The sequence below is a fragment of the Physella acuta genome, unplaced genomic scaffold (assembly GCF_028476545.2).
Source record: "Physella acuta isolate Inbredline_101_S28 unplaced genomic scaffold, ASM2847654v3 ptg001137l, whole genome shotgun sequence".
In the NCBI taxonomy this organism is placed as follows: Eukaryota; Metazoa; Mollusca; class Gastropoda; family Physidae; genus Physella; species Physella acuta.
Genome location: NW_026732654.1, coordinates 37,142 through 48,400, shown reverse-complemented (window position 1 = coordinate 48,400; position 11,259 = coordinate 37,142). Strand labels below are relative to the sequence as shown.

The 11,259-nt window shown below is 30.8% G+C and overlaps 1 protein-coding gene across 3 annotated transcripts; it reads right to left on the bottom strand.

The window, feature by feature from the left end:
• Window positions 1–2,207: 2,207 nt before the first annotated feature.
• On the bottom strand, window positions 2,208–10,866 carry LOC131956221 (zinc finger MYND domain-containing protein 19). 3 transcript variants are annotated; one of them, XM_059320638.1, is made up of 7 exons: window positions 10,670–10,866; window positions 8,434–8,493; window positions 8,080–8,186; window positions 7,157–7,376; window positions 6,710–6,767; window positions 6,502–6,601; window positions 2,208–4,701 (listed from the first exon to the last, which is right to left on the bottom strand). In XM_059320638.1, exons 1-7 carry the CDS (start codon window positions 10,718–10,720, stop codon window positions 4,602–4,604), a joined length of 696 nt encoding a protein of 231 aa, XP_059176621.1. In that variant the 5' UTR covers window positions 10,721–10,866; the 3' UTR covers window positions 2,208–4,601. The 3 variants fall into 3 exon arrangements, with proteins under 3 accessions (XP_059176621.1, XP_059176620.1, XP_059176622.1); XM_059320637.1 differs by lacking the exon at window positions 2,208–4,701 and adding an exon at window positions 4,711–4,828; XM_059320639.1 differs by lacking the exons at window positions 2,208–4,701; window positions 10,670–10,866 and adding exons at window positions 4,711–4,828; window positions 10,561–10,605.
• Window positions 10,867–11,259: the final 393 nt, after the last annotated feature.

Below are 11,259 nucleotides of genomic sequence, written 5' to 3'. Positions count from 1 at the left end.
TGGGCCCTCTCATGATAGTTCAATGAATTTTCAATTTAAAAAGTCAGTTTATAATAAAATCTTTAAAAACTGAAATGGCTATTCACTTTTTTTATAATGTCCTACACTTTTAAACTAATTCAACAAATACAAAAGGTTGCATAATTTTTCTTGCATGTGAAAATAAATGAAAAAAATCCTTAAAAATATTTCTTTATTAAACTTGACATAATAAATGCAAATTGATATTACAGCTTTACTCACACACATTGTATGTCTTCATGGCTGGCCATGCATACATTGAAAAGCCGGGTTTAAAATTTTTTTTAACAAGTAGCAATGTTGATATAGATATTTGCAATCAAATGGCAAAGGTCTGTGATGCTCAGTGAGTGAGATTTCCGTGATTTTGATCTATTAGTTCTTTGAAATCATTATTTATTTCTGTAATTGACAACATTCTGTGATTCTGATACTGTTGAACTTATTATGTAAAACTAATTTATTTTAAATGTTTCAACCACCTTTCAAACAAATTATTTTGTAGATAATTAAATTTTTCTCTTTCTCTATATGGGCATAACCATCTAAGTAATGTTCATAAGCCAGCCGTTCTACAACAGGATTAAGAGTTTTGACTTTCTTACATTCATGCTGCTATTTATTTATTGGGTGTTCACCAGCTTTAACTTGTAGTGCACTATTTATATTTTTTTTTTTCCATTGTGATTTGATTACCTCAAAAAATTCTGTTTTAAAAATACATGAGCATAAAAATGAGTTGTTTTGATATTTTAAAAATTTATTAACTTTTCCTTTGTTCCTAGAGAATGGTATCACCTAGTGCCTTTTGTTTTACTTGTTGCTCAGTGCAAAAAAATGGCATACTAGTATTTAATTAATTACATAGGTTTCTAAACTTGTTTTGTTCATGTACACTGTGCATAAAACAGTTATGTAGATTAAATACTGAAAACATACTTCCAAACTGATAAGTTATGTTTATTTTATGTTCTTGCCTTGCTTTTTTTATGATTTTCTCCCTTGTCAAGAGTTGTCTCTTCAGCTGTGGACTAATCACTCAATCTGTTTGAAATGTTTTCTTGGAAGTAATTGTTATTCTTACTATTTCTCATTCCACAATTTTTTGTGATTTGACATGTTTTTAATTTTCCTTTCGTTATAAACAATTTTATTTATTCATGAGATTAAAGATATGATCTCTTCTAAATAGTATTTGTGTCTTTTTATAGATGTTTCAGACCTATAACAACCAACATATAAAAACTTTTTTTTTTCCTTCACCTAACATGTAATTTGGCAGTAGCCATTAAATTATAATTATAATATTTAGTGGGTCATTTTTTTTTATATTTAGAAAAATTATTAATTTTTTATAACTTACAAATATTTTTTTCTTGCACAATATGTGTGTTGTGGACATGACACATTGGTAAATTCCGAAATAATTTTTCTGCTCGCTATATGGAACCTCAGCTCAGTCAAACAAGTGCTTGTTGTTTGTTTTTTTTTAGTTTTTTTTATATATACTAAAAGCAACAGAAATGATACTCAATTTACATCATACTCATTTCACTTTTGTTATAAAGCCAAAATCATGTATCATGTGACAGCATTTTCTCTTTTTTAAAATAAACCAATGTGCATGCATGATAATTTTGTTTTTAACTTTGCAATTACCGCAATTGAAAAATTGTAAATATTTCAGGATCTACATTAACTAAATTAATTTCTATGGTGTGACTCAGTAATTTTTTTCTTTGGGAGTGAAAGTTCTTTTTAATCATCTACCACCTTAAGAATTCCAAGTTTTTACTGTAACATTATTTTTACCATATTTTGTTTTGTTCTTTTAAATATTATTTCACCTTTATGAATGTAGGCCTACTGTTTTTTTTCTTTTATCTGTATTTTTTTTTTTATTTATTCATTGCATAAAAAAAAATAAAACATTTTAAATTTTCTTGTAGTTAAGAGTATTTTTTTATTTGTTGATTTTTTAAGAAGATTCATTGTGTCTGGTTTGCCAATTATAAAGGAAAGTGTATGTAAATGCATGATAAAAAAAAAATTCAGATTAACATTTTTTAAAATACACACAATTAACAAATGATTAAAACATTTAAAATTCTTTTTTAATATGGACAAATATGCTGAAACCAATTTTTTTAAATTGAATACCATAATAAAATTAATGATGACACCATTTATAAATAATTTGTGTTAATAAAAAAAAATACTCTCATTACAAAATTAGTACGTAAATTTAAAAATTATGATTACAAATGGAATGCTCTCCATGTTAAAAGGTTAACAAACAATAACAAAAAATCAGTTGCAAGTATTGGTAGTTAACTACATATATATTCAAAAGGAAATATAATGAGTAGTTCTGAAATATTTGCACATTTTTTTCTAACTTGTCATAAAGTTGATCACACATCATTGTTGAAATAATTTGTGTTTATGCTTCAGTTCTTTGTAGCAATTTATTAATAAACATATTTAATCCTAGGGATTCAACTTACAGGAATGTGATAAACAAAAAATTGTGACAGGATTATAGAACATGATAAAGCAAATTTAGGAATTCTGATTGGAAACATGTATTATGTACATAAAGTTATCTTATTAACACCTGCAAAGTAGACAATATCTACAATACGTTTTAGAGAATGAAGTATTGTTTACTTAGAATCAATTGCAAAATTCCATATGTATATTTTATACATAGATTTTTATAATGACATAGAGCACCTGAGAGGCGGAGTCTGACTTTTTGACATGACAATACTGGGGGAGGAGCGCTGTTGAAGTTGAAAAGGGACCTGAACTGTATGATGTTAGTTATGGAATGGACAACACCACAGCACATTAGTGGATTTAGTATGAAATAAAACTAATACGAGAAAAGATTTTAATCAGTCAAAATGACTTCTTTTAAAGCAGATTTAAAAATGTGTTTAAAAAATTACAAATATTGTAATCAGCCATTGAATATTGCACACAAATCAAACACAGGAAGGTTTTAAAAATGATCTAAAACTATCTTGACACAACAGTCATTTAAAAACAGTAGACATTTTTTAGTTGAAAAAAAAAATAACATTACACACGTACTGTTTAAATTTAGCCAGGTCATAATTATTTAATGTATGGTATTTCTAAAGACCTCTAAAAATAGCTAATGGCAGCCTCAGAGGCACTCCTAAAAATCTCTAATGGCAGCCTTTATGGCACATCTAAAAATATCTAATCATGCATCCAAAGCTTTGGTAGGGGCACGAACATCTCCCAACCAAGATGAGCCGTAAATAGATAATACAATATTCAAGTACTAAATAACTGAACTTCATGTTTAAATGCTTATTGATTGGTGAGATAAATGATCAATTAAAAATATGAAAATTTAAATAGAAAACAGCTTTCATACAGGAATATATTAAAATAAGTTTACATTAGATAAATAACCAGACAAACTGTCATAATCATGGTTTTAAATAAGTTCATCATGCAAGTGCAGAATTTATTCATAAGCAATTTAATTTAGTTTCATGCAATATTAAAATGAATTATTTTCTTTGGAATAAATCGAATGTACTTTACAGTTTGCCTTACCATCATTATGTTACCTACTATAGTAAATAATTATATTTCTTAATTAACTTTACATCATTTTGATCAGGTATTTTCCTTAATTAAGTACAAAAAGTTGTATCATAAATCAGGTAGCGTGGAGTGGCCAGCCAAATTATGAACTTGCATAACTCAGGGTTTAGGTAAGATCTATTACTATAAAAAATGTACAATTGTTGATATTATGTCATACATCTTATCTCCCTTTACAACTCAGACTAGATACTGTCAATAAAGTAAACAGAACAATGGGTTCACCTGCAAGCAATCTGATCTGGTGTCAGTTATTGATTTTAAAAAGTCAATCAATACAACATAACAGTTAAAGATGAGACAGGTTCAATACGAGATTCTAATATCAGAACAGTAAGCAGTAATACAAAGGTAATTAAAGCTAGCTAAACCATAACCCATCTTGTTAGGATTTGGATCATTAAAAAAAATTATTTAAAAAAAAACATTGGAATGCATTTCATTATACTTGAGGGGGAAAATGACAGTCTTACATAATTGCACTAACAAAAAAAGGGAAATAATAAACGTCAGTATACAACCAAGTAGGCCTATGTGTAGTTTAGTAATGCTACCATATTCAATTTCAACGTTAGTCACAAATTTTTTCTAAAAATATAGTACAGATGGATTTAACTTACAAGTTAAAGTTATCACAAATGTTTTCCTATCCCTTAATTTTGAGAAATGTAGGCGTTGTGACTGTCGTCGCTTCATATTATATCACAATTATATCACATATTCTAATCCTTCTGATTTATGAACTGTATTATGACATATGATCAAAAATGCATAAAAACAGATGGTAGTAGATTAAAATGATCTGGGTGGATGAAATGACTAGGTTAACTTGGGGCAAAGTGGGACTAAGACTCAACCAATGAATATATTAAAAGACTAGACAGGATGTCAAATGGAAGGATCGTTTTCACATGTTATCCAATGGCTGGCTATCACCGATCCGGTGTACTCTCCCTTGTGTGTCTTCTGCGCTCTCTGCAGAATCTTTTGTGGGAGGGCCAATCTCTTTCTTGGCAAGAAGTACCACAGTATCTGTTGAGGCAAAAGTTGTTTTTTTTAATTTACGAAACCTTTTAATAGCACTATAAGAAAAAGGAATGAACAGCAGAATCTTTTGTGGGAGGGCCAATCTCTTTCTTGGCAAGAAGTACCACAGTATCTGTTGAGGCACAAGTTGTTTTTTTAAAATTTATGCGACCTTTTTGATAGCACTATAAGAAAAAGGAATGAACTTGTCAAGTGATTGTGACAGTAGTGTCTAGATCTGATAGGTCTCCAGAAACAATTAATACAACCAGGCTTTGTCCTGACCAATGTTCTCTTTACGCTGCTCAGTTGCAGAGTAGTTTAAAACTATGCCGCAGTCATTTTGTAAAACGCTTATATTGTAAAGACTTTAAGAACACTGACCACATAAAATACATGTTGTACACTAGTTTTTTTCCCTTAGAGGTCCTGACCACAACAACTCTTCAAGGGAGAGTATGTTTGACACATAACACCTCTCTCCAAAACTTTAAATTTGGTTCAATGACTAATATAAGATATCCCTGTACACCCGGCACTTATGGATACCTGACAAGTTTAGGGGTTTAGAGTTGATCAAACTATCCATTTATCAGCTCAGGTTACCGAAGGTGAACTCTAGATCAACTGCCCTGGGCTAAAAAGGATGACTATTTTTGTATACAAACCCCTTTATATGAAGTGGCTACACAATAATCTAAACCTGTCTCTCTGGATATTTGGGGGTTGGAAGCCTGTTATATTTTATATGATTTTTATTCTACAAATATCTTAATTTTTACAAATCATATTGGATAAGTAATACAATATTTAACTCCATAATATTTATAATGTATATGAATGATTACTACTCTACTTGTATTTTAAATTATTACAAAATCATATTGGATAAGTACTAAAGTGTCTGACAACTTATGATTAAAATATTAAACAGTACTTCATTGTATTTAAGCTGTGCTAATTAAAGGTAACGTTTTTTTAAAATCAGTATCCTAATCCCATGATTCTAGCCTCGATGTAAACAGCACCAAAAAAAAAAAATTATTCAAAATTGTATTATATAATTAAAGATAATTATATAATTAACCATTAATGTCCCGTAACGCCCGCTGCCGCCCGACACCGTTCATGTCCCGTAACGCCCGCTGCCGCCCGCTTACAATACGCATAGAAAAATTAAATTTGTTTCATTAAAATTTGGCCTACAAATCCTAATTTTTAACTAAACAGGAAGTCGGATAGTTTCAGCATCCTTTTCCGGTCTTCTAATTTCAATGGCGCTTTTGAAAGATAAAAAATAATAATATCTCGAAATTTTAGACTCATCTGTCCTATTTTTAGTAGATTTAATATTAAAAATAAAATAAAATAATGCCTCTAAACATATCTAGGCATGTATTTTATGAATTATATATCTTAAACATAACCAAATTGATATTTAACTGTTAAATTCGATGCATAGTTGTTTAGACAAAAATAAATAGTTGACTACCGAAAATGACCTGTTTTGAATTTTCTCCGACATTTTTTATTTTTATACTGTACTTGTACCGAATATAATATATTCTATTTAATACTGTTGGAAAGCCAGGTTTATTCCCATTATTAAGCAGTACTTTTTATCTTAATTTTCAATTTCATTTAGACAAAAACAAATATTTTGTGAAACTATTCACTTGATCATACAGAGTTATGCTCCTTACATTGGGCCGTCACGGGTGGAGTTTTGGTAGAATGTATGGGACATTAATGGTTAAAGATAATTAAGTCACAGTTAATTTCTAATGAAAACTGTAAGTGACCAACCTAACTTCCTGGCACCGCCCACATATACTGAACTCTCGCAGCTCTCTCTCCATCCTAGTGCATGGTGGGTAGTGACACTCATAATAGATGTAGCTCTCACCTGGGAAGAGGTAGAAAAAAACTGCCTAACCACCCACCATACTAAGGCACTAAAGTTGTTGCTCGTGTATCTTAGTATTTGGCTCTAGTGTTCTAAATTTTAATTTACCTGCAGGATCTACAATGTCTCCATTGAAATCATACCACTTGTTCAAATGGTGGTAGTTCTAAAAAAATAAATTTAAAAAAAAACTTATTAGAACTGTAAATAGAACCAGCTATTATTTTTATATTATTTAACAAATACACATTTTTTCATAAAAGATAACAAAAATATAAAAGAATATAATAAAAGGTCAATTTTTTAAAAGTAAATGACCATCTAAAAATTCTAAACCATTTATGATCGGATGACAATTTTAACATCTGACCACATGTAGATAATTACAATTACCAAACACAGAAATTCTGACCAACTGACATAATATAGAAATTCTAAGCAACTGATTATATCAAAACGATTAAATATTTTTAAAATGTGACACAATTGGTCATATTTAAACGATTAAAACAAGTTTAAAAATTCTACACAACTGGTGATATCGAAACAACTCACCATTTCCAGTGGGTCACCAAGCAGCTGTGTTACAGTAATCCAGTACAAACTGTTTTCCCGGTTTTTGGTCTGACCACCCGACCCCTCGTCCTGGTGATGGGACGACATATCCATCCCATCCTCTTTCACCAGCTCCAAGTTATCCAGGCGGTTATCCACTGTGACATGATTTTTGTGGACCACCCTCCAACCTGGTGCGATCCCACCTTTATGCCTCTCCCTGAAAATTTGAAACATTTAACATAACAGTGGACATCAAATAGATAGAAGTTAGTATAGAGACATATTTAAAGTAGCTTGGATTCTAGACACAGAAGAGCAAAACAGATAAGTCTAAGTGAAAGAATGTGGTAAAGCCCTCTAACACTATGGTTTGTAGAGGCTTAGGAATGTTTGAATAGATAACTTTTGTACACTCAACAGTGACAACAAAATTATTCATTGACTTTCCCTCCATAATTGTGAATATTATAGCTATAACAAAAGGTTTTAAAAAGAACCAACAAAGCAGCATTAATATGCTGTTTTTTTTTTATAAAACCAGATAATACTGGTTACTAGTAAATTTAAACTGTCAAAAGCTACTAGAATAGATAGGAGTAGGAGTGGAATTCAAGGGTCAAGAGGATGCAAGGGAGGTCACAAAAGTCATGAAGATCTTTCAAAAGAAACAAGATGGAAGATGGATTTTCAGAGCTGGGGGTTAGAAAAGAGACACCTATTGAGTTGTTGGCAAAGCGTCATCTCAACCCCTAGGCTCAGCAGAAAGCCAAATGGATTTTTTTTAAAACTCCTGTATACCAAATTACTTACAGTATATTTAAAAAATAAAAAAAAAACAGAAAGTCAGCCATTGAAAATGTATACATTATTTCAGAAGCCAGCATGCTAGCTAATGCTATTCAGAATTGATAAACACTTACCAAAGCAGCTCGTGAAGATATTTCCCGTAGTTTCGACTCTTTCCAATATCATGTGCAATGGCATATATCCGTGCTCCATTGCCATTTTTGTCCACTTCTACTCTTGGCTAGAAGAAATTTGTAGCAGAAAAAAAGGAATTTAAATTTTATTCTATAAAATATATTTTTCTGTGATGTGTTTAAAAATATATTTTTGTAACAAATATCAAAACTTTTTAATAAAGAAGGATTTTTCAAAATGGTTATAATAGGTTTCAGGAACATTAATAATTAAACAATCTTAAACTTTTTATTTGTCTATGTTTTTTTTTAAAACTAAAATGTTATGGACAGTTACACTAAAAATGCATATACCTCAATGGCATGTTGTTGAACAATGCTAATATCCCTCTCATCCAACAAGGCATACTTCGACTAAATCAATATTGAAAGAGAGAAAAAGTAATTTTGTGTGGAAAACAAGGGAATGAGAAAATATTTTGGGTTACTTCCCTTAACATATACTGAAAGGTTAATTAAGCAGAATGCAATGCCCAAGCTTTAAATATGAATGCTGCCAGTACTAAATTAACTTCTTTATTTGTATTTGTGATTATGAATGAATTGTTGAAGTAGTTATTTTTCAGTCACTACGACCAGATTCTACTAGACTCTAGATTGTAACAATGCACAGTGTGTTTTTTCATCTATCCAATCTACACCAATGAGTCTAGTCTCAAAATTAGTCGAAAAGCTGATCATTAAATATTTTTAAAATCATGTACGATGTTATTAAAATATGATACATATAAAAACCTGACTATTTGGTTTTTATCAGACTTTACTAAAGATTGGATGTATTTATGTTTTTAGTATTTTTGATAACAATACAAAATTTGAACAAAAAAAAAGCCTAAACAAATTTGGGTGTTTTCAATTTGTCACTGAAAATCTGCAAGGTTTTGAGTACAAATTACTAGAAAGCGGGGTTTTAGAAGATCAACCACAGAGATTCCATACAGCCAATAATTGCTTGTCTTACAAAAGTGAAACTTCTGTTATAATTTAGGCTTGATGAAAATAAATAGAAATGTAGCCTTAAACACAACAAATTATTTTCAAGTTCTCTACATTTGCAACTTTTAGATCTAGCTTACATCATTGATTCTTCAAATATTACAATTCTGAAATTTTTCAAGCTTGAGTTAGTTTATTTTTTACAACTGCTGTGAAGGTAAAATTGACAAAGGAGGCAAGATGGTGGTAGTGGAAACTTACATTAGGTTGGTTAATTAGACAGTTAGGCCTAGGGCCTTGATAGAATCTAATTTTGCAACTAGATTCTAGTCTAATAATTTAGTCTATTGGACATCAACGAGTTAATAAGAATCCTTCCATCATAATTGTTGACAATGATAAAAATCAATTGTGAATTTTCAAAGTATTTTGCATTTATATTATAGGGGCTGTAAAATAAAAACATTTTTTTTAAATAGGCCTATAATAGGGCAGGGCCTACAGATTATATTGGCCTATATGACAGGATTGGATGGTAGGACAATGAAGAATTCTTAGTAAGAAATGATGAAAAATATAGATTCTAGATCTAGAATCATTATACTCACTAGGCTAAATGAAGATAATCTAGATCTAGAATAGAAAAAGACTCTTCTAGCAATCTAGGAGAGGCCTAGAATCTCTACTCTAGATACACTAGAAAGATTTTTATCTATATTCTAGATCTAGCTAGATAGAATACACATACATAGATAGATCTAGATTTCTTCTTCTTCGTTCTTAATTTTTAGTGTTGGAAGGGATCGAGCCTTATCTGCCAGAGGGTTCGAACTCGAGACTTTTTCGAATTTTAACAACCATGAGCTTTTTGCTGACTCGACCACGCCTCTAACACAAATAAGTATACATGTCAACTGGTTATGCGGCATTGAGGCCATTGACTCAGGTTTCAGCCTGCTTTTCTTTTTGGATTTGCTTCCAGCCTTTGTCCAACCAAGAACAAACTACAAGGCAGCAGTTGTTTGATTTTAGAGATGTCTCTCCTAGAAGAGTGGCTGTCCCCAGCTAACGAGCCTCATCTGCCCGAGGGTTCGAACTCGAGACTTTTCGGTTTCGCAACCGTGAGCTTTACCGACTCTACCACGCTGACCCCCCCCCCCCCCCCATCTAGATTTAATATTTAAAGTTTTATGACCTTTCTTTATTATCTTTAGTTAGGCCTACTTTCTTTTATCTCTTATCTACTAGACTCTAGTAGATCTATCTAGATTTCTAGATCTAGTCAAATTAATTGAAAATGGGGCTGCTGAGTGTTAAATTAAATGAGTACCTACCTAAACTAAAGTCACATAGATCTACTAGAATCTAGATCTACGTGTAAAAACTCTATTCTTAATTCTAGAACTAGATTTTAATAGAATCCAGATCATAGAGTGTACACTCTATAAACAGATTTAATTGAATAATTGAGGCTGTTCTCCCCACATCAGTGTTCATTATTTCATATTTGTAATGAAATCATCGTTCCCGTCCAGTCTGTTAGAACAGTAACAGAATATTTTTTTTACCGTAAAAACTACAAAATTATTCCAACCTTTCCTGCAACTCTGCCAAGTCTAAGAATTCCGAGTTTAAGCCCAGACATTTGAAAGGTAGGATCTAATGTTGCTTTATAATGACAAATAATGAGCACACTCAACGTTAAAAAAGTAAAAGATGTCGCCGGGTCGGCCTTTGATTGTACAACTTTACACAACGAAGTGAATATGATGTGTGTACTGTAGGGCCTACAGACCTTACGTCTGTGTCAACGCAAAGTAGCTAACCAATGAAATCGCACGTTTCTTAAAGTTGAAAGGTTATGTTATTGATTTTTTGAAACAAAGTGTAGGCAGATAAGAGCAGATAACTTTAGCAATTTATAAAAATTAACATTTTAATAATGACCTCCCCTGCTTTAATTTTGATGCAAGAATACCCCATGTTTGACCCAAAAATGTATACGAATTAAAGATAATATTAAGAGAAAAAATCCAGTGAATAAAATAAAAAATGAACTAAAGGTTAATTTATTCCCATCTATAATATTTACTGTATCATATTTATTTCCTTAATATTGTTACTTTTTAAAAATGTAGTGCTAAAAATAGAATCGTTATTAAAAACAACCAATGAAATCAAAAG

Bases quoted from the DNA above. Each gene is read 5' to 3' on its own strand.
- LOC131956221 (XM_059320637.1), bottom strand. From the start codon at position 10,720: ATGTCTGGGCTTAAACTCGGAATTCTTAGACTTGGCAGAGTTGCAGGA. The intron at 8,494-10,669 runs GTTGGAATAATT...ATATTGATTTAG, and splicing joins TTGGCAGAGTTGCAGGAAAG to TCGAAGTATGCCTTGTTGGA. The intron at 7,377-8,079 runs GTAAGTGTTTAT...TCAAATTTTCAG, and splicing joins TATCTTCACGAGCTGCTTTG to GGAGAGGCATAAAGGTGGGA.